At 45.9% G+C, this 23,165-nt stretch overlaps 1 protein-coding gene across 1 annotated transcript in view; it reads right to left on the bottom strand.

Annotated features, from left to right (window-relative positions):
- Positions 1-1,575: 1,575 nt before the first annotated feature.
- The window catches only part of NEB (nebulin), a 97,230-nt gene continuing 75,640 nt past the window's right edge, over positions 1,576-23,165 (bottom strand). Inside the window, exons 125-149 of the mRNA XM_058809636.1 lie at positions 22,285-22,395; positions 21,749-21,859; positions 20,743-20,856; positions 20,532-20,636; positions 20,024-20,128; positions 19,802-19,906; positions 18,936-19,028; positions 17,861-17,953; positions 16,463-16,555; positions 15,899-15,991; positions 14,766-14,858; positions 14,198-14,290; positions 12,812-12,904; positions 11,511-11,603; positions 10,570-10,662; positions 9,358-9,450; positions 8,735-8,827; positions 8,197-8,289; positions 5,863-5,955; positions 5,455-5,562; positions 5,012-5,195; positions 4,396-4,488; positions 3,575-3,727; positions 3,109-3,218; positions 1,576-1,958 (exon numbers count right to left, since the gene is read on the bottom strand). Of these exons, the coding sequence (XP_058665619.1) occupies positions 1,785-1,958; positions 3,109-3,218; positions 3,575-3,727; positions 4,396-4,488; positions 5,012-5,195; positions 5,455-5,562; positions 5,863-5,955; positions 8,197-8,289; positions 8,735-8,827; positions 9,358-9,450; positions 10,570-10,662; positions 11,511-11,603; positions 12,812-12,904; positions 14,198-14,290; positions 14,766-14,858; positions 15,899-15,991; positions 16,463-16,555; positions 17,861-17,953; positions 18,936-19,028; positions 19,802-19,906; positions 20,024-20,128; positions 20,532-20,636; positions 20,743-20,856; positions 21,749-21,859; positions 22,285-22,395 (2,682 nt within the window). The 3' untranslated portion in view covers positions 1,576-1,784. The remainder of the gene's footprint in view (positions 1,959-3,108; positions 3,219-3,574; positions 3,728-4,395; positions 4,489-5,011; positions 5,196-5,454; positions 5,563-5,862; positions 5,956-8,196; positions 8,290-8,734; positions 8,828-9,357; positions 9,451-10,569; positions 10,663-11,510; positions 11,604-12,811; positions 12,905-14,197; positions 14,291-14,765; positions 14,859-15,898; positions 15,992-16,462; positions 16,556-17,860; positions 17,954-18,935; positions 19,029-19,801; positions 19,907-20,023; positions 20,129-20,531; positions 20,637-20,742; positions 20,857-21,748; positions 21,860-22,284; positions 22,396-23,165) is intronic.

A 23,165-nucleotide genomic window follows, 5' to 3' on the forward strand; every position in this document is an offset into this window, starting at 1 on the left:
ATTGCTGCTGCTTGGAGACCTTCAGCCAGAACTCCCAGGTTTTCCCTGTGGGATTCTGATCTGTATATATTGTACTGTAGCTATCCAGATGGGTGTTTATTGAGAGGAACTGCTGCAGGTGCTTTTCCAACTTTTACGTGGGCAAATAAAAGAGCTGATAGTTCCCAGACTTGTCGTGGCCTCGTGGTTTGGTGGCTTCTGGGCTTTGTCCCTCTCCAGCTTCCCCTCAGGTCGGGATTCCCAGGGCTGGGAGGGACCTTGGAGTGTCACCAGTGCTGGTGGAAGGTGGGAGCAGATCCTCCAGGACAGGGTGGGGTCTGGGCTGCAAAACTCTCAGGATTTTTTACCCTGTTTGTGTCTCATGGAGAAAAGGGATGGGACAAACAGCTGAGCTGCAAGGGGAAGCTCTGTGGGTTTTCTTGTTCTGGTTCCAGATGTGCCTCTTTAGGAGAGCTCAGCTTTCCAGGTCAGGATGTTCCTGAGCCATGGGAAGGGTTTTGATCCCAGCTCCCAGTGCTGGCAGTCCTGGACCTGCCCTGGGGAAGGACATTTCCCTCCCATGCCCCTGCTGTGAATTCCCTCTGACTCTGAACTCCTCAGGGGTGATGCTACAACCCCTGCTGTTAACTGGGATTTAATCTCTGGGAGACACAATACCCAGGGGTTTTTATTCCCTTCTTCCCTGTGGAGTGGCCGCTGCCAGGTGCTGCAGCAGATGAAGCAAAGTCTGATGTTCAAGTGTGGAATAACCCCAGATCTGGGTCCTTGCTCAGTACAGTTTGTGGGGTGAATTCCCTTTCCCAGCACCACAGCACCCATCCATCCATACTGCAGAAACCTCAGCTTTATTCATCACTAATTTACAAGAAATCACAGCTTTTGCCCCCAGAACAGTTGCAGGAGAACATTCATGAGAGCTCAGCAAGCAGGAGAGGGGTGCTTGCTTTTCCCTCCCCAAATAAATCGGGTTGAAATCCAAAGCTTAAATGGAAAACGAAATTAAAGAGATTGAAACATTTTAGAACAGCCCATAAAAATTCTCTTTGTTGGATAATGAATCTTATAATGTGTGTGTTAATCTTTAGCAATGGAATTTTGGAGATGTTGTGTAGTATCTTAGTATGTAGATATATTAGATATCTACATCTGATCTAATATATTAGATGAAATGTTTGAAATGCCAGAAAAAATTAGGACTGTTTGGCACTGGGAGAAAGGCAGGATGTGCTTAGAGGTACTTTTGGAAACATTGTGTGAAATATTCCAGGTGTGTTTTGCTCTGCAGTTATTCCTGTTGGGGCTGAGGGGGCCAGGAGGGCTTGGGGACGGTGTCCCACTCCTGGGGGAGGTGTCCCATCCCCAGAGTGAGCTGTCCCATCCCCAGGATGAGCTGTCCCATCCCAGGATGAGCTGTCCCATCCCAGGGTGAGCTGTCCCATCCCAGGGTGATCTGTCCCATCCCCAGAGTGAGCTGTCCCATCCCCAGGGTGAGCTGTCCCATCCCAGGATGAGCTGTCCTATCCCAGGATGAGCTGTCCCATCCCAGGGTGAGCTGTCCCATCCCAGGATGAGCTGTCCTATCCCAGGATGATCTGTCCCATCCCAGGATGATCTGTCCCATCCCAGGATGAGCTGTCCCATCCCAGGATGAGCTGTCCCATCCCAGGGTGAGCTGTCCCATCCCCAGGGAGGTGTCCTATCCCAGGATGAGCTGTCCCATCCCAGGGCGCCGTCCCATCCCAGGATGAGCTGTCCCATCCCCAGGGCGCCGTCCCAGGCCGGGCTCACACGGCCTCCACGTAGTTGGCGGGCAGCATGCCGGTTTTGCCGGTTCTCTGCACGGTGCCGTACATCCAGCCCTCGTCGATGGCCTGCACGTTGACAATGGTGTCCCCATCCTTGAAGGACACCTCATCCGCGTCCGCCGCCGTGTAGTCGTACATGGCCCGGAACGTCTTCTGCAGGGACACGGGGGACACAAGGGACAAGGTCAGAGCCTTACGTAGCTCAGAACTTCTGAAGGGACACACACATGGCCACATCCTGACATGGCCTGGAATGTCTTCTGCAGGGACACAGGGGACACAAAGGGACGTGGTCACGCTCTGCCATGGCCTGGAACGTCTGCAAGGACGTGGTGACACCCTGACATAGCTCAGAAGGGATGTGGTCACACCCTGACATGACTCAGAACCTCTTCTGAAGGGACAGAAGGGACATGGTCACACCCTGATGTGGCCTGGAACGTCTTCTGCAGGGACACAGGACAGAAGGGACGTAGCCAAAGCCTTACAGGGGACACAAGGGACATGACCACACCCTGACGTGGCCCAGACCCTCTTCAGAAGGGACGCAAGGGACATGGTCAGAGCCTTACAGGGGACAGTATGTCTTCAGGGACACAAAAGGACAGAAGGGACATGGTCACACCTTGGCATGGGACAAAAGGGACCCAGTCAAACTCTGACATAGCCTGGAATGTCTTCTGCAAGGACAGAAGGGACATAGGGATGGGACTGGTGTCACAGCAGGGTGTGGCTGCTCATTCAAACCTGGCTGTGGATTCTCCTCCCTCCCTGAGCCCCTGGGGTACCTGAGTGCCACAACCCCGGGGCTGCTGGTGACACTGAGCCTGAGCAGTGTCCCCACAGTGGCCTTGGGCACCAGCAGCTCCAAGTGTCACTCAGAAGTTGTTGCCTCCCAGCAGTTCCTGGGGGCGATGCCATTCCCAGTGTCCTTTACTCCAGAGGCAATTTCTGACCAAGCACTTCCTCCCAGCCCTCAGTTTGCAAGGGCTGAGTAGGAAGAAGAGCCCATGCCAGGGTTCCAAATGCCCATGCCAGGGTTCCAAATGCCCATGCCAGGTTTCCAAATGCCCATGCCAGGTTTCCAAATGCCCATGCCAGGGTTCCAAATGCTCATTCCAACTTTCCAGCCACAGGGGAGGCTCTGTCCCCCTTAAGTCCCTGTCACACCTGGTTTCATACAGACCCTCAGCCCCACAGACTGGGATGTCACCAACTTGGTCTCGCATTAACACTATTAATTAGTGTTAATTAACAATTAATCAGTGGCTGTGACCCCTCCAGGTGCCCCAGGGTTACTCACCCCAGCAGTGGAGGGGTGGGAAGGCACTGAGGACACCGTGGTTTGCTGGGTGGCCACTGAGGAGGAGCGTTGCTGTGGCAGCTCAATGGTCTTGACCTGCTTGTAGCCCACTGCAGAGAGAGGGTGGGGTTATTATGGGATGGAGAAAGATCATTGTGAGGGGTTATTTATTATGGGATTGTGATGGAGCTGGTCTGGATAGAGATGATTGTGTGGGGTTATGGGATTGTGATAGAGGCGGTCTGGAGAAGGATCATTGTGTGTGGATTATGGGATTGTGGTGGAGCTGGTTGGGATAAAGATCAGGGATGGGCCCCAGGGTGGGTTAAGGTCAGTTTAAATGCACATTTACAGCTGTGGCTTGTGCACAACTCGGCATTTTGGAGATGTTTTCCCTGGCTGTGGGGGCTGCTGCACACACTGGCACGAGCAGCGAGGATCCTGTGTGTCCCCAGGGGGGCTGTACCTGTGGCCGTGGTGGTGAAGAAGCCCCCGTTGCTGTAGTAGGACAGGCGCTGGTCGGTGCCCTCCGAGGGCTCGGATTTCTCGTCGGCCGCGCCGCTGATGCTCAGGGCGCTGGCGGAGCGCGAGTGCTCGCGGCTGCGGCGCTGCGCCTGGACTGGGGGCACACGGGGACTGTCACCAACCCTGGGGCTCTCAGAATCACCACCCTGGGGCTCTTGGAGCCACCAAACCCAGGGCTCTCAGAGTTCCCAACCCTAGAGCTGAGACCTCATAGAACCCCAGCCCTGCTAAGCTCAACTTTTCCACAATCCCAGTGTACCGTAGTGGGATTTCCCAGTGCTTTTTTAAGTATTCCATGCTGAAGTCCAGCTCGTCAATATTCACGGTATTTTATCCTTTCTCCAGACTCTTTCCCCTTAGTCCTCATTGCTTACAAATTTTTTATTCTAATTATCCTGTGATTTTCTTCCTGACACAGCACTGGGCTGTCCCCACGATTTTCTACCATCCAGGTATTTTTCCTCTCAGACAGGAGTTAAATAAAAAGGTCACTGAGAACAGCCTGTTCAGTAATTCCAAGAGGAACCACAGGTTGTACCATGGCAGCTGTGGATCATACAAACAATCCTCCTCCTGCCTCTGTTGGATCCTTTTACAATAGGAAAATTAATAATGTATTTTTGGCCATTAGTTACACTGGTGAGGAGCAGCTACAGCCAATTTCTCCCCTGTGTCCCTTGGGGTGTCTCAGCTCTGTTTGGCACCCAGACCCCCCCTTGCAGGAGTTCAATCCCATTTCCCCCTGCAGCCCCTGGGACGCACCTGAGATCATGTGCAGGCTCCGGGACTGGATGTTGTCCTCGGCGGGGTCGTAGTCGAAGACGGAGCCGGGGTTGGTTCTCCACACCCGGAGCCCTGCAGGACAAAGGACATTTCCTGAGGAGAGGCCGAGCAGCACAGCCTGGCAGGACAGCAGGACAGGAGCTGTGCCCTCCCAGCACTGGGAATGGCCAAGGCCGGGCTGGATGGGGCTGGGAGCAGCCTGGGATAGTGGAAGGTGTCCTGCTCATGGCAGGGTGGGACTGGATGGGCTTTAATGTCCCTGCACTCCAAACCAGTCTGGAATTCTTTGAAAAATCACCGTTATTTTATAAGTTAATGCTTCTCAATTCTGCAGCAGAGATTAGGCTTTTTTACAATCAATCTACAGCACGGTATTTCTCTAATAGATAGAGATGGAGTTCAGAATAGAACCATAAATGCAGTGTGACATCATCAAGGTGGGGAGAGCAGGTCACAGGTGATTTGCAGCTGTTGGGGCAGAATATTTCCAAAAAGGATTTGGCTGAGAACATCCCCAAATAATGTTGAATTGGAATTGATGTGGCTGAGCTTAAATTGAACCCCTCCTGCAGCAGATGTGCCCAGGGCTCCTGACCTGTGATGTTCTCCTGGTCCTGGTCCACGCGTTTCCGCTCCATCTCCACCACCCTCCTCTGGATGCCCCTGTAGCTGATGTCACTGAAGTCCTGCATGTTCTTCTTCACGCGCTCCGTGATGGGGTCGGTCACCACGGGCGTGAAGCTCCCCTTGCTCTTCTCAAAGTCCTCGTGGTACTTCACCTGCAATTCCAAAGGATTGTCATTCCTGCTTCCCTCAGTTGCCAGCTCCTGAACTTGGCCTTTCCCAGTCCTAACCCCAGACTTGCTTTAGCATTAAAGCCTTGGGGTACCTAAACCTGGTTGGACACGTCGTCCTTGCTGCCAGGCAGGGTTATTTTTATATTGAACTCCTTTTACATTGAACTTTATATTGAAATTTTACATTGAACTCCTTTTATATTGACCTCCCAGGGGAAGGCCATGCTGGCAGAGCTCTTACAGTGGAGATGTGTTTCTGGGTCTCCCGCACGCGCCGCATCTCCGGCGTGTCCAGGACGTAGGCGGCTTTTCCTTGGACTTGCTTGCGGAAACTGTCCGAGTAAAGAACCTGCCAGGGGAGGAGGAGCACAGGAATCACCTCTGGAGCACCAGGCTGCCAAAGAAGGGCCAGCCCCAGATTTTTATACCATTTTTTATAAGTGATCTTACTGAAGAACCACAATTTTATACGTCACAGAGTATCGTATAATACTCTGTAATTTGAAATTTAAGTGTTTAAAAACTCCCCAAGAGAACCCAATTCAGTGCAGAAATACTTGATTGCACCAGGACGTTTTGAAGAATTCCATATCCTTCCAAGCCTCTCCTGCCTGAGAGAGGGTTTCAGGGATTCCTGTGTTTCACCCACCGAGCTGATGTTCTCCTGGTTGCGTTTGGCTCTCTCCATCTCCGGGGTCAGCGGGGTCGGGGTTCCCTTGGCCATGTGCTCCTTGTACAGCACCTGCAGGGCACAGACACAGCTCAGGCTGGAAGGATCCCAGCTTCTCCTGGGAATGGGGTTAATGGTCAAGCAAACTCAGCCCCGCAGAGTGGAAAAGATCTCAGGAAACAAAGCAGCTGAAACGTTACTGGCAAAAGGTAAGAAAAATAATTTAAAACATCAAAGGGAAAATAGGCAAAAATAAGGAAAACTGGGAAAATAAGGCTGATTAGGTGGAGTTTGGCTGAGGATGGTTATTTTGACACAAGGTGCTTGGCTGAGCTTTCAGTACCGAGCTGATTTGTTCTTGGTTCCGCTTGACTCTCTCCATCTCCGGAGTGACCGGGCTGGGAGTGGCCTTCCCTAAACCTTCCCTGTATGCAACCTACAGACCACAGAGGAGCTGTCACAGGGCAGAACTCCACACCACACCCGGGCTGTTACTGCGTTTGCACTCAACACCACCCGTTAGGATAAAACAAAATAAATTAAGGAAAAATCGTATTAACAAGTTAAACAACAAAAAAATCCTTTAAAATTAGGAAAGGGGGGAAAAAGTCAGGAAAAATCGTATTAACAAGTTAAATGACAAAAAAAAATCCTTTAAAATTAGGAAAGGGGGGGAAAAAGTCAGGAAAAATCGTATTAACAAGTTAAATGACAAAAAAAAATCCTTTAAAATTAGGAAAGGGGGGGTGGGGGAATCATCAGGAAAAATCGTATTAACAAGTTAAATGACAAAAAAAAAATCCTTTAAAATTAGGAAAGGGGGGGAAAAGTCAGGAAAAATCGTATTAACAAGTTAAATGACAAAAAAAAAAATCCTTTAAAATTAGGAAAGGGGGGAAAAAGTCAGGCAAAATCGTATTAACAAGTTAAATGACCAAAAAAAATCCTTTAGAATTCCAGTACTTAAGAGGTGACTTTTGAAAGGAAAAATTAGCGGGTTAAATAAAACCGGGCAGAGCGAGGTTATTCAGAAGAGCTCTGTGCCCTCCTGGGTGTTAACACGGGAGCTCTGGCAGGGTTTTCCTGCGGGAATACCGAGCTAATCTGCTCCTGGTTGCGTCTCACTCGCTCCATCTCGGGAGTGACGGGCGTGGGGGTCGCCTGCCCCACGTTCTCTTTGTACAACACCTGCGGGACAAACGCGAGCCGGGCTCTCAAACAGCCCAAAACACCAGGGCTCAACACAAATTATCCCTTTGTTACCACATCTCAAAATCTCAAAGGTTTAGTGAGGAACGGGAATGGGAAAACTGGGATTTGGGGTTAAGGGCTTTATCCAGGTGGCTCCAGAGGCTCAGGAAGGGCCTCTGGCTCTAAAAAGCTGTGTAAGAAATTATTTATCTGCTTTTTTAAAATCTATATTTGAAGCAATTTCTCAACACAAATTATCACTTTGTTACCACATCTCAAAATCTCAAATGTTTAGTGAGGAACATGAGGAGGAAATGTGGGATTTGGGGTTAAGGGCTCTATCCAGGGGCTCCGGAGGCTCAGGGAGTGCCTCTGCCTCTAAGAAGCCGTGTAAGAAATGCTTTATGTGCTTTTTTAATCTGTATTTGATACAATTCCTGATCTTTTATAAATCTATATTTGAAGCAATTTCTCAACACAAATTATTACTTTCTTACCAGATTTCAAAACCTCGAACGTTTAGTGAGGAACAGGGAAGGGAGAACTGGGATTTGGGGTTAAGGGCTCTATCCAGGTGGCTCCAGAGGCTCAGGAAGTGCCTCTGGCTCTAAAAAGCTGTGTAAGAAATGCTTTATGTGCTTTTTAAAGTCTACATTTGAAGCAATTGCTGATCTTTTTAGGAGGGAGGTGGAAGTTTTTTTGCCACACTGCCCCAGTAATGATGTCAGGGATCCTGAAGTCAAATCCACCTGAAAATCCAATGGAAGGTGAAACACTGAACACAGAGAGAAGCCTGAAAACCTGGGCTAGTGAGAGGTAAGGGAATGAAATGATCTCTGTGTCTCTTCCAACCCAAACATTCCCTGATCCCCACCAAGGGATCTGAACTCCTGAGAGGGTCTGGATAGAACCCACAAATTTACAAACCAAGTTGTAAAAAAGGCCTAAAACTCTGGATCACACTGTTAACACCAAAGTAATTTGGGTTTAGAAGGAGCAATTAATGTGCAGAAAAAAAAGAAATATATCTCTTTTTAAATTAAAACCAGCTCTGAGTGGGAGTTAGGCTGTTACTTGATTAAGTTGAAGCACAAAGGAAAGCAGAAATTCCTGGGAAGGTACCGAGCTAATGATCTCTTGATTGCGTTTGACTCTCTCCATCTCGGGGGTGATGGGGGTCGGGGTCACCTTCCCCACATTTTCCTTGTACAAAACCTACAAGGGAGTACCCAAATGTCATTGAAAAGGAAAGGAAAAAGAAAAAAAAAAAAAAAAAAAAAAGCCAAAAAGCAGAACAAAGAGCTTTGGAGCCGTCCCACCGAGTTAGGTCTGGGCATGGGGAGGAGTTGGAGCTTTGCCATTAATTAATCTGGGATGCAAGAACGGCGGCAAAGCACAGGGGGAGTAAGAAAGGGTTTAAAAATTCAATCAAGACAACACCATCCCTCCCAAAAAGGGATTGTTTTTCCCCATTAAAAGCCTGCCTTGGGTTTTGGTTTTTAGTTTTCCCATTAAAGAGAAGCCGGCGCGGTTTGTGTGCGAGCACGGGCAGGGCCTCGGGGCAGAGGCGTTTCAGGGGTTAATAAGCACAGGCTGCTGAGGCTCCAGCCGGGTTAAACACCCCACTGCGGCTTTTAGGGACTTCTCCTGCCGTAAGTACCGAGCTAATGATCTCCTGGTTGCGTTTGACTCTCTCCATCTCGGGGGTGACGGGCGTGGGGGTGGCTTTCCCTATGTTCTCCTTGTACAACACCTGCGGGATGAGAGAGCCCACAAAGGCACGGTCAGCACCAGCTCTCCCCGCACGTCCCCTTTCCCTCGGATTCAGCCCACAGGTGCTTTTAGAGCAGCGCCTGGGCACCGGTTTAGTACAGGAGTAGTTTGGCAGCCGGGCTTGAACTGCTGCTGATAACGGGGTAAGTACCAAAGAGCACAAAATCCCCCTGGAGAGGCTGAGCACGGCAGAAAACCCAATCAACTGCTAAAAGAAATTAGCAATTAAACCCGATTAAAATAAATGGCAGCACTGCAGAGAAAAGGAGAGGAGTTTGAGAGGGTTTAGGATTAGAAGAGGACATTAAAATCACTCTTGAAACCAAGATCAACTGACCCGAGTTAACATTTCAACCGGAGAAAGCCACGCGTGAGGAGCGAGCCCTGCGCTGAGCTGCGTTATTTTGGGACAAATCCTTCTCCAAACGGTTAAAAAGGGCTTGGAAAGAGTTAAAAGGTTCCAACTCTGGGTTTAGAGAGTTAAAGGAAGTTTTGCTCTTGGCAAAGTACCGAGCTGCAAATCTCCTGGTTGCGTTTGACCCTCTCCATCTCGGGGGTGACAGCAGTGGGGGTCCCTGTCCCCACGCTCTCTTTGTACAACACCTGCACAACAAGAAACCATCCAAAGCCATCAGCACTCATCAAATCCAAATTTTCCTGCGGAATGGGAGCTTCTAACCTCCCACTGCAGCCACCTGAGAAATCACTCCCTCCCTCTTCCATGGTTAAAGCAATGCACAAAGAATTTTAGATATAAAACATATAAAGGGAAGATGGAACAGGGAATAAAACGGTTAAAAACGTTAAGAATAAAATAAATTTTTGTAAATAACTCCAAAAAATGTAAATATTTGTAAATAATTCCATCAGTGAAGAAGTCAGAGGTCAGTAACACAGTGAGAAAGTGAGAATTGATTATGAGGATGTGTTTGTGGGGATGTGTTTGTGGTGTTTGTGAAGATGTGTTTGTGGTGTTTGTAGGGATGTGTTTATGGGGGATATGTTTGTGGAGATGTATTTGTGGTGTTTGTTAGGGAGTGTTTGTGGTGTTTGTGGGAATGTGTTTATGAGGATGTGTTTGTGGAGATGTATTGGTGGAGTTTGTGAGGATGTGTTTGTGGGGATGTGTTTATGGTGTTTGTGGGAATGTATTTATGAGGATATGTTTGTGGTGTTTGTGAGGATGTACGTGTGAGGATGTGTTTGTGGGGATGTGTTTGTGAGGATTGCTTGTGGTGTTTATGAGGATGTGTTTGTGGAGTTTGTTGGGATGTGTTTGTGGTGTTTATGAGGATGTGTTTGTGGGGATGTTTATGGGGATGTGTTTGTGCAGATTGTTTATGGTGTTTGTGGGGATGTGTTTGTGGAGTTTGTAGGGACGTGATGGTGGGGATGTATTTATGAGGAATGTGTTTGTGGTGTTTGTGGGGATGTTTATGGGGATGTGTTCGTGGTGTTTGTGGGGATGTTTATGAGGATGTGTTTGTGGTGTTTATGGGGATGTGTTCGTGGTGTTTGTGGGGATGTTTATGAGGATGTGTTTGTGGTGTTTATGGGGATGTGTTTGTGGGGATGTGTTTGTGGTGTTTGTGGGGATATTTGTGAGGATGTGTTTGTGTGGATGTGTTTGTGAGTGTATTAAGCAGAAGGAGGGAGGAGCTGTGTATTTTCAGGGATGTTAGTGAGCACAGTCACGGGGAGAGCTCCTGCTGCCCACGGTACCGAGCTGAGGTGCTCCTGGTTGCGCCTGACCCGCTCCAGCTCGGGGGTGACCGGGATGGGGGTGCCCGTGCCCAGCTCCTCCCGGTACAGAACCTGCGGGAAAACGGGACACAGACCCGGGATGGGAGGGAGGAAAGGCAGAATCCAGCTGCAAACAGCAGCGCTGCTCACGCCCGGACACAAACCCGGGCAGGAAAAGCTGTGACAGCACCAAACAACCCCGAATAAAGCGGCTCCGCATCCTCTCCCAGCCCAGCGCATCCCACCCAGGCACGGTTTAGTTCTCCAGGGTAAAATCAGGAAAATCGGGAAAATTCACAGAACAAAACTGGATGGGGATTACATAACGAAAACAGGGTGGGTTTTTAAGAGTTAAAAAAAAAAAAAAAAAAAAGTGTTGGGACTAACTAAGGAAAGGCAGCGGGGTTTTAAGAGTTAAAAAAAGAATTGTGGAGAATAAATTAGGAAAACATGGGGTTTTAGAGTTAAAAAAAAATATTCTTGAGACTAAATTGAGAAAACGGTGGATTTTTAGTTAAAACAACAGGATTGTTTGGGCTAAATAAAGAAAATAGAGTGGGTTTTAAGAGGTTAAAAAAGGTGTTCTTGGGACTAAAAAAGGAAATAGAGTGGGTTTTTAAGAGTTAATAAAAGGATTTCTGAGACTAATTAAGGAAAAAATGGTGGGATTTTGATAGTTAAAAAAAGGCAATCACACTCCAAAAGATGGGATGCAATTACTAAAATGATGTAATGAAACATCAAGGGAATAAGAAAAAATGTTAGTAATAATTATAAAGGAAAAAAAATTCTGAGAGGGACCAGGACATTATTTTTTTGGGTAAGTCAATTATAAGAAAAAAGAATATTGTTTTATTGGTTAAAAAGTCTTTAAGAATTGATTAAAGGGGAATTTTTTGGCTTTTAGAATTGCAAGCTACCGAGCTAATGTGTTCTTGATTGCGTTTGACCCTCTCAATCTCGGGGGTGACAGGGGTGGGGGTTCCTCTCCCCAGCTCCTCCTTGTACAACACCTGTGGGATGAGGGGCAAAAAACAGAATCAAAGCAGCACCAAAACCACCCAGAGCACCAGAGAGGGGCTGCTGACACATCCTGGGGGGAAAAATCCTTGCGATAAAAAACTCATCTAAATCTCTGCTAGGACTGAGGCTGAAGGAGGCTGGATTTAAGTGGGATATTGGGGAAAAAAAATTTATATAGAAATAATATTCTATATAATAGAAATAATTATATATTATATATAAAATGAATATTAATCAATTAATATAGAATAATATAATTTATATATTCAAAAATATGTATTACGTACATATTATTTCTAGTGCTCTCCTGGTTTTAGTGGCCCTTTCCTCACCTTTCCACACATTCCAACCCCCCAGAACACTTCCAGTGCATCCCTGCCACATTTGCTAAAGGATAAGGCACCAAACCCAAAGGAAAAGGCACCAAACCCAAAGGAAAAGGCACCAAACCCAAAGGAAAAGGCTCAAACCCAAAGGAAAAGGCTCAATCCCAAAGGAAAGGCTCAATCCCAAAGGAAAAGGCACCAAACCCAAAGGAAAAGGCACCAATCCCAAAGGAAAAGGCTCAAACGCAAAGGAAAAGGCTCAAACCCAAAGGAAAAGGTTCAATCCCAAAGGAAAAGGCTCAATCCCAAAGGAAAGGCTCAAACCCAAAGGAAAAGGCACCAAACCCAAAGGAAAAGGCTCAAACCCAAAGGAAAATGCACCAATCCCAAAGGAAAAGGCACCAAACCCAAAGGAAAAGGCTCAATCCCAAAGGAAAAGGCTCAAACCCAGAGGAAAAGGCTCAATCCCAAAGGAAAAGGCTCAGTCCCAAGGCAGGAGCAATGCAGGCACCAATCCCAGCTGATTTCCCATCCCACCCCATCACTGCAGCCTCAGGGATCACAGGTTTGAGTAAGGCAAGGAATAGTTTGGATTTTTTACATGGGAAATCAGGGGAAATCAAAAATACTCAAGGATTGAAGTGATTAATGAAAGGAAAAGCAGATCATAAAAATATGGCAGGAAAAATATGGGAAGAAGGGATCTAAACTCATTAGTGATGGGTCTAATAAAAATAAATCAGGAATTACAGAGGGAAAAATGGCAGAACTCAAGGAATGGGATGCTCTTGTGTCAATCAATTATTCTGCGGTTAAGATTATTTTAAATTGATTAGGAGGGATCGTTTTTTGCATTTGGATTTCCAAGCTACCGAGCTAATGTGTTCTTGATTGCGTTTGACCCTCTCAATCTCGGGGGTGACAGGGGTGGGGGTTCCTCTCCCCAGCTCCTCCTTGTACAACACCTGTGGGATGAGGGGCAAAAAACAGAATCAAAGCAGCACCAAAACCACCCAGAACACCAGAGAGGGGCTGCTGACACATCCTGGGGGGAAAAATCCTTGGGATAAAAAACTCATCTAAAACTCTGCTAGGGCTGAGGCTGAAGGAGGCTGGATTTAAGTGGGATATTGAGGAAAAAAATCTATATTTATATATCAATAATATTCTATATAAAATATTATAAATAATTATATACAATATATAAAATGCATATTAATCAACTAATATAGACTGCTATAATTTATATATTCAAAAATATATTATGTATTAACTACATATTATTTCTAGTGCTCTCCTGGTTTTAGTGGCCCTTCCCTCACCTTTCCACACATTCCAACCCCCCCAACACTTCCTGTGCACCCCTGCCACATTTGCTAAAGGAAAAGGCACCAAACCCAGAGGAAAAGGCTCAATCCCAAAGGAAAAGGCTCAAACCCAAAGGAAAAGGCTCAATCCCAAAGGAAAAGGCACCAAACCCAAAGGAAAAGGCTCAAACCCAAAGGAAAATGCTCAATCCCAAAGGAAAGGCTCAAACCCAAAGGAAAATGCTCAATCCCAAAGGAAAGGCTCAAACCCAAAGGAAAAGGCTCAATCCCAAAGGAAAAGGCTCAATCCCAAAGGAAAAGGCTCAATCCCAAAGGAAAAGGCTCAAACCCAAAAGAGAAGACTCAAACCGAAAGGAAAAGGCTCAAACCCAAAGGAAAAGGCTCAATCCCAAAGGAAAGGCTCAAACCCAAAGGAGAAGGCTCAGTCCCAAAGGAAAAGGTCAATCCCAAAGGAAAAGGCTCAATCCCAAAGGAAAAGGCTCAATCCCAAAGGAAAAGGTCAATCCCAAAGGAAAAGGCTCAATCCCAAAGGAAAAGGCTCAGTCCCAAGGCAGGAGCAATGCAGGCACCAATCCCAGCTGATTTCCCATCCCACCCCATCACTGCAGCCTCAGGGATCACAGGTTTGAGTAAGGCAAGGAATAGTTTGGATTTTTTACATGGGAAATCAGGGGAAATCAAAAATACTCAAGGATTGAAGTGATTAATGAAAGGAAAAGCAGATCATAAAAATATGGCAGGAAAAAGATGGGAAGAAGGGATCTGAACTCATTAATGATGGATCCAATCAAAATGAGTCAGGGATTGCCGAGGGAAAAAGGCAGAACACAAGGAATGAGATGTTCTGGTGTCAATCAATTATTTTGGGGTTAAGATTATTTTAAAATTGATTAGGAGGGATTGTTTTTTGCTTTTGGAATTGCAAGCTACCGAGCTAATGTGTTCTTGATTGCGTTTGACCCTCTCAATCTCGGGGGTGACAGGGGTGGGGGTTCCTCTCCCCAGCTCCTCCTTGTACAACACCTGTGGGGCAACAGGGCAGTCAAAAAGAGGTAAAAACAAAAAATAAATCTGCATTTCATGGTGGGAATTACTGGAATTTTATGTCCACTAAATGTACTAGAAAGCAGGAAAAATTAGGGAGCATAAGTCAGTTATTAATTGTGATAAATTCAGCTGGGAAGAGAAATCCAACTGCCTGGGTAGGCTCCAGCAGAGGAACAAAGTATTACAGGTAGGGAATTCAGCAAATTATTTTTAAAAATAGGTTTAAAAATGCAAAATAGCTTAAACTTCAGGATAAAAATTAATGCACATGAAATATCCAGTGTTAAATTAAAAAGAAAAATATTTTTAAAAACAAGTACATAAAATATGGTGCCAAAAACATAGAACAGAAAGGGGATATTTATATGAGTTAATTTGAGGGGATTTAAAGCTTGGAGGTGTTAAATAGTTACACAAAATGGAGATTTTTCCTGTAATGATAAAAAGATACCGAGCTAAAATTCTCCTGGTTGCGTTTGACCCTCTCCATCTCAGGAGTGACAGGAACTGGGGTGCCAACCCCCAGCCCCTCCTTGTACAACACCTGTGGGCAGCAGGAGTGTGGAAATTAAAATAAAATATAAAATAAAATGAAATAAAATAATTTTTTTAAAAAAATGGAAGGATGGAAGGAAAGGGGAGGACAGGGAGGTTAGGGAAGAGAGAGAGAGAGAGAGAGAGAGAAGAGAAATAATATTGTGAAATTGCAAAGTGCGAGAAAAACAGAGTTTTGCTTTGGTCAAAGCTCAGCACAAAAGCCTCAAGGAAAAGAACCAGGTGATGATGCTGTCACCTCAGCCAGGGGTGACAGCTGCTGGAATGTTCCAAGGCACCTGGAAATTCCCTGGCAAAGGCTTTTCCCTCCTGCAGCTCCAGATGTTCTGCCAGGACTGCAGCCAGGCTGAGATGCCTCTCCCTGTGCCAGGGATCTCTGCCAGGACTGAACTCCAGGTGGGATTTGGGCAGAGTGACCCCAAAAGGTCACAAATTCAACCAGAACTGCAGAACAAAGTGGTGGCACAGTGCTCTTGGAAGTGGATGTGTGAGGAGGGGGAATTCCAGACAGGAATTCACTCCTGCAGCACTTTTTTCATCTCCACTGGATGCTCCTGGTGTTCCTTCACTGCCATGAGCTGGGAATGCCACCTGAGCTCCTCAAAAGCCCTGGGGATACAGCAGAGCCCCAGCAGGACAGGGACAGGGACAGGGACAGACCTCTCACTGCTTCCAACCCAAACCATTCCCTGTCCTGTGACTCAGGAAGGGCTGAGAGTCCATTTCCCTTTGGCAGGAGGCGCTGGAAGGGTGGGCTCTGCTCCTGAGGAGCAGTGACACCATTCCCACAAGGAATATTTCCTTGGGAAGCAAAGGAAGGTCCTGCTCCAGGGCTTTAATTCCTGAGCTTAAAATCTTCCATCTGGAACAACGGCATGGGTTAACTCGAGGGGAAAATGAAAACTTGAGGATCCTGCCAGGGCTTCAGGGGGTTGGTAAGGAAGGATTGCTCCCAGCACACCCAAGGGTGGGGTTACAGGGGCTGGGTGTGGGTTTGCAAGGGGAGCAGGGGTGCAGATCCCTCAGTACCGAGCTGATGTGCTCCTGGTTCCGTCGGACCCGCTCCATCTCCGGCGTCACCGGCGTGGCAGTGCCAGCCCCTAAACCCTCCTTGTACAACACCTGTGAGGGACAACAGCAGTGCCACAAAAGCCCCACTCAGCACAGGCCAGAGCCACCAGATCCCACTGTTATGGGATTGTGTTCAGAGTTAGGATCACTTGGGTTCATTGCACGCTCGTTCCAGAGGCAGGGATTAAGGAAGAGGCTGTGGGGGATTATTCTGTGAATGGGTCACTGCAGAGAGGAGATAAAGGCTCAGGGAAAAACAAACGTGGGGAGAAACACCACAACTCCACAGGGAAGTTCTGCTGCCCAGTTTAGCCCAGGAAATGCCAGGATTATTTTCAGGCAGGTTTGTTCTCAGAAGAAAAGCGTGTGAAGGTGTAAATCCCCCGAAAGCACAAACAGTGGAAGATCAATGAGTTAAAACCCAGCCAGGACTACACCCCTGAGGAAGGACAAGGTTAGGGTGTTAGGAGCACAGGATTATAACAACAGCCCGTTGTTATAAGTCCTGCAGGGTGGAAATACCGAGCTAATCTGCTCCTGGTTGCGTTTGACCCGCTCCATTTCTGGGGTCACGGGCGTGGGGGTGCCTGTGCCCAGCTCCTCCTTGTACAACACCTGTGGGACACAAGCAGGGTCAGAGCAGCCCTGGGACACCCCTGACCTGCCCACTGCCATTGCAAACTGGGACTGTAGACAAGTGAAAACACAGCTCACACCCCTCAGGATCCTTATCAGCACCAGCTCAGAGTAATTTCCCTTCAGTTCTTCATTTAAAGGACACAAATTCAAATATTCTGCTGACCCCACCCTGAGAGGGATATTTTACTTCTCATCTTAGTTCAGGAAATATGATAGAATTACTTTTCAGGCAGTCAGCATTTTTTATGGGATTAAGAAACAGCTTAACCTTTTCTGGAATCGTTCAGTGTACAAAGACTTCATTGTGGGCTTTATTCATTTTCACTTCTGTTTGTTTGCACCACTATTTTACTTTGTGTTAAACCTCTAGGAAACAAAAACAACTGAGTGCCAGCACTCAGGTTATGAGGTTTAATTTAACCTGTAGTTATTTGATTTTTTAAAAGGATATTTTTCATGAAAGGAGATGTTTGTGGAATAACCCCGACCATGTGGGAATACCTGACAAGTGTATTGCTACCTTTTGACTCACAGCTGTTTTTGCAAGTAGGAAAATCCTTGCACCAAAACAAAACTTGCACCAAAACAAACCAACAGAAATATTTTCACTGCTTGGTGTCATTGAAAGTAATAAATCAATTATAGCAAGGGAAAATAACTTGTGATGAAGGTTAGAAAGAATGAGGAATCATTTGGAAAAACAACTCAGTTGTCCATAGTCAGCTGTGAAATTTACACTTGACTGGATATGGGAAGATTTTGTTTTCCCTTATAGTTATAAGGGAATATATATATTATATATTTATCACACAAAAAGGCTTCAAATGGGTCTTTCCCTCAAAGTTCTGTGTTCCTGCTCCCTTTTTCTGCAGTCAAACTTCAACACACAACCTGGGTCATTTTTGTTCCCAGCTCTGTGTTCAGAAAAGGCAACAGAAGAAACACAGGCAGTGACTGATGGGGATAATTCCTGTAAAACTCAGGTATTGCAATTTCCTGCTGCTGGCCATGGGGATTTGGGAGAGCTGGAGCTTTCCCAAGGGGAAAAGGCCCTGGAGAAGGCAGGGAGCAGGGAATTCCTGGGCTGATGTGCAGGGAACAGGGACATTTCGGGAACAGGGACATTCCGGGGAACAGGGACATTCCCCAGATGATGTGAGGGAACAGGGACATTTCAGGAACAGGGACATTCCCCAGATGATGTGAGGGAACAGGGACATTCCCGAGATGATGGGCAGGAACAGGGACATTCCAGGGAACAGGGACAGGGACATTAATTACCGAGCTGATGTGCTTCTGGGTCTCCTTGACGCGCTTCACCTCGGGCAGGTCGGGAATGGGAGTCCCTTTGCCAATGCTCTCCTTGTACTTCACCTGCCAAGGAACAGGAGTTAGGGGAGGGAAGAGGATCTACAGGACAGCTTTCAAAGGTTCATAAAGAGATTTATCCTGATCTGTGCAGAGGGGAAGTTTAAAGGACTTCACCACCTTCCCAAGGGATCCGTGCCAAGGCAATTCAGCTGTTGAGTCACTGGGAATGGCACTGAAAGGGTTTTATAAAACCAGATAAATTCCTTTGAACCTGACACGATGTGTAAGAATCCCTCCAGTTTAACAAAGGTGATAATCATCACACAGTGTTTCAGCAGTGACGGTGCCATTGCATTTCTGCTTTGCTAACAACAAAAGAAGCCTTTCACAAGAACATTTTTAACATTTTTAACACATTCTGCATGAACAAACTGGCTGCAGTGTTAGTGCATGACACTAAATGACACCACCAGTCAAAAAAACATGAAGGAGGTTTAGCTTTGAAATAAAATTAATAGGTAAAATAGAGGGCTGTGACCTTTTAGGTAACATCTAAGTTTGCCAGGACTAAACAAACAAAAAAATTCACCACCAGAAAATTCAGTCTGAGCAGAGCAAAACAGATTTTCCTGGGAGATGGTCCCAACCTGGAAGAGGATGTGGAATCTTCATCCTGTGGGATACTCAAAACTCAACTCATCCTAAAGCTGAGGCACAGGGTTGGAATAGATGATTTCAACACATCCCTTCCCACCTAAATATTTTTTTTCTGTCCAAACTATATCTCGGATGAGATCAAATTGACAGCAAGAGCTTTTGTGGTTGAGAAATGGGTTGTGAGTAAGAAATAGAATGTTAATCATTAGAGAGGTTACTGTTAAAATAACAAGAATGGGCAAAAACTTCAAGAAAGTCACCCTTGACTGGGTGGGTTATTGCCAAACCACTGTTAGCAAGATGTAAAGAAAAGAAAAATAGAAAAAAATATTATTTCAAGTTGAATTAGCAGCAGTAGAGTGAGTATTAAAAACCAATCCTTGTATACCGAGCTGATATTATCCTGGGTTCGTTTAACTCTCTGCATCTCTGGGGTCTTTTCAATTGTGGTTCCAGTTCCAATATCTTCTTTATACAAAATCTTAACATTTAGAATGAAGACAAGAAGGTTAAGCATCCAAAACACAACATTCTTGCTCCCAGACACTGAATTTGGACACAACAGAGAGCTGAAAGCCCAGAAGATCCACTCTGGTCACTGCCTCTCTGAAGGTGTCCAAAGTGAGCACCATTTGGGGAAAAAAAGAACTGATTTTTTATATTTAATGCTTTTTAAGTAGGAGATAATTTGTACAATAAATCAAAATATCAAATATATTTCAGTGGAATATTCCTGGGCTAGTGGAAGGAGTCCCTGCCCATGCCAGTATGGAAGAAGATGAGCTTTAGGTCTCTTCCACCCATTCCATAATTCCATAATTAAAACATCTGTGGGCTAATTTTAGGATTGAAGATCACTATTTGCTCTTATTTGAATTTGATTTATACAAATATTTTCCACTTTGTTAATGGTGCTGGAGGCAAAATGCCACAGGAGACTTGATGGCAACAGGAACTGGGCAACAACTCAGGCACACAGAGCACAAGGGGCAGCAGGACAGGAGGGACTGGCATGGGAACAGCACAAAGGAAAGGGACAATAATTATATTCATTTCATGAGGGATTGTTTAACTCCATCACAGCTGGGCCTGTGAAAGAGGCCAAATCACCTCACAAAAACAGCAGGGGAAACACTTTATAATGCCCAGCTAAACCTACTGTACCTGTAGGAGAAGCACAAAAAGGTTATAATTTTAATAAAGACATGAAACTGTATTTTTTGGGCTGAGGAGTGAAGACAGAGGTGACCATACCGAGCTGAAATTCTTCTGGTTTTCCTTCACCCTCAGGATTTCTGGGGTGTCCTGAACCACTGTGACTTTTCCTTTGCTGTTCTGTAGGTCTGACTGGTACTGAAGCTGTGAAAATGGAAAATGGGAAATGTTAACTCTATGCTGTACAAATTCCCTCACAGTTTTCTTCAAAAATGAGATAAATATGGGTTTGGGTTTTTTTAAACTTATTTCTGGACTTACATTGCTAAAGTTCTTCTGATTCTCTCGGACCCTCTGCATTTCTGGTGTGTCAGCCACAGGCACATAGTAGGGCATGCTTTTCTCTGCATCTTCTTTGTATTTTTTCTGATGGAAAACCCCAAATGGATTAAAATAGGAAACACAGAAGCAGCAAGAAACAAACTGGAGTTATTGATTGTTGAGTACTGCCCATCTTTGTGGAGATGTGAGTTCTTCTCTGTCTGGCAGAAACTGAGATTATGCCTCTGTGCAAGATTTATTTTAGACAGCAGGTTATTGAGGAGTATTAAATTAAGAAGAATCTGCTTAAAGAAGAATTAGCTTTGCAAAGCATGAGAAATTATTGTGTCACTTGACACAGCAGTAAAATTAATTTGATTATTGCCGTAGAATTCCAGAGCTCTGGAAAGATTTGTTCTGAAGGTTGTGGGAGGTGGTTATTTGGGTGTTTCATTAGTATTTCCTGGAGTTCCCACATGAGCAGGATTAATGGCTGCACTCAAGATACCTGGCTGGAAAGGTTCTTGACCTGCTGGGCATGAATAATCTCTGGAGTATCAACAACACTGGTGTAGTTGGCTTTCTCCATTTCTGCCAATTGTTTGTATTTGATCTGTCGGGCAAAGCTCACGTTTAGGGGTCTCTGCACAACAGCTCACACTGGGTTTACCCAGTAAAATCTGAATTTTCCTTCCTGAGGAGCTCAGGGTGGCACAGACCTGGCTGGCGATGTCGGTGGCGTTCCGGGCGCGCACGAAATCCGGCGTCTCCAGCGCCAGCTCGGTCAGGCCCTTCCCGCGGATCTCCTGCTCCAGGGCCCGCTTGTACTCCTTCTGCAGGGACACAGGGATGGCGAGGGAAAAGGGCTCAGCTCCAGACACACTCCAGGAACAGGGCCAGCCCCAGCCAGGAACAGAGCCCATCCCAATCAGGAACATGGCAGGCATCCCAACAGGGCATGGCAAAGGGCTCAGATCCACAGACACACTCCAGGAACAGGGCCAGGCCCAGCCAGGAACAGTGCCAATCCCAACCAGGAGCAGTGCTCATCCCAAACCAGGAACAGTGCCCATCCCAACCAGGAGCAGTGCTCATCCCAAACCAGGAACAGAGCCAATCCCAAACCAGGAACAATGTTCATCCCAGACCAGGAACAGAGCCAATCCCAAAGAGGAATAGCACAAATCCCAAACCAGGAATAGTGCCAGTCCCAAACCAGGAACAGTGCCAATCATAAACCAGGAATACCTCTAATATCAGCTCATAATTATGCACACAAATTATGCAGTTTCAGACTGTTACAGTTTGTGCTTTCATTACTTAAATCTTTATTTAGTCCCTTGATTGATTAACTAATGAGTCCCTTGAGTGACTGTTGATCCCAGCTCCTGTTTCCCACCTGAATTCCTGACAGTGACTGTGCACCCAGGAAAGAGCTCCCTTAAAAGTCCACTTTGATCCTTGTTCTTTCCTGGCCTCTACTCAAGAGTTTCCAGGGAATGGTGAAGTTCACTCCAGTTGAAAGGCAGGGATGGATTGGAGACTGGGGCAGAATTCCAGGCTGGGATGAATTCCCAGAGCAGCTGTGGCTGCCCCTGGATCCCTGGAAGTGCCCCAGGCCAGGCTGGACAGGGCTTGGAACAGCCTGGGATGGCACAAGGTGTCGATCCCAGGGCAGTTGGACATTCCATGCACTCAGGCATTTTCCAAGCAGCTCTCCCATACCTCGTTCAGGATTTGAGTGGCATTCTTGGCTCTCAGCATGTCTGGAGTCTCCTCCAAGGCTGTCAGTCCTTTCCCTTTGACTCCCTCCTCCAGATCCTTCCTGTACTCTTTCTGCAGGAGGAGAAGGAAAAACACTGCAAAGCCAGACCAAAGGGAGTTTTATGCTCTACCAATTTTGTTGCAAAAAACTTAAAGAAAATTAAAGAAAAAAGAGTTCCAAAAGCTCCAAAAGAAAAGAAGAAAAAAAAAGAAATTTGAAAAACAAGAAAGAATATTGTAGAGGGTTATGGAAGAAGTAGTCCAACAAAAGATAGGGATTATTGTGGAAGATAAATTGCCAAGGCACACACATATGGACGAGTTAGGCTGAGGGAAGTAGAGAGGGGCAGCACATGGGAATAGGGTTAAGGGACAAGGAAGAAATGTCCATGGCAAATTAGCTGACAGCACAAAATGGATGTGAACATGCTCAGTGTGGGTGGGAGTGCTGGAAGTGCTGCAGGAGGCACAGGAAGGAAGCCCAGAGGAGCTGGTACCTCGCTCGCTATTTTGGTGGCATATTTGACATGCAAGAGGGATGGTGTGACCTCCAGGCCAGTGAGGTTCCTGCCCTTCATGGACTCTTCAAAGTCCTTCTTATATTCTTTCTAATGAGAGCAAGAAGAAGAAGAAGGAAAAAAAAAAGAGAGAGAAAAAAAAGGCAAAACAGCAAATATTTATTACAGTATTTTCATTATGTGCAAAGCAGGGGAGTGTCAAAATCACTGGGTACAGCTGATGCTAAATCCTCTTCCTACTAAAACTTGTGAATCAGATCATTGCTTACTATGGAAACAGGATCTGATCCTGCCTTTATTTTTTATATTTCTACTAATTTATCTATGCAGAGAAAGCATTCAAAGGTACCACGAGGAGTAATGGCCTTACACAGCTGCTTTGCAGCCTCTGTCTGGGCCAGAAGAGGAATAAACATCAAATAAACACAAAAAAACTGCTCAAGAAAAGAAAATGACAGGTCAGGGGAGAACCTGTGACAGCAGAGACAGGCAAGGAATAAAAGAGTTTCTCAAAAATGGAGTTTTGAGGTGAAAAAAAGAAACAGAACACTTTCTGTGTCCTGTGATAACACACAAACATCATGTTGTGTTGTAAAAGTGAAATTAATTTTGTACTACATTTCTTATTCAAAGACTTGTTTAAGCTTCATTTACCAATAAAAAATTATAGATAAAATCATTTCATGACAGGAAAGTGCCATGAATGTTCAATGCAGCATTTAACAACCATCATAAAGAAATATGAAATTACTATAATTTTCAGTCTATCAGCCTGCACAAGGTGCAAGCAGAATTGCCTGTTAAAACCCTAAGTTTAATATAAAAAAGAAATTTTGAAGCTTTTCAGCCTATCAGTACTG

The sequence above is a fragment of the Ammospiza caudacuta genome, chromosome 8 (genome assembly GCF_027887145.1).
Source record: "Ammospiza caudacuta isolate bAmmCau1 chromosome 8, bAmmCau1.pri, whole genome shotgun sequence".
Lineage (NCBI taxonomy): Eukaryota > Metazoa > Chordata > Aves > Passeriformes > Passerellidae > Ammospiza > Ammospiza caudacuta.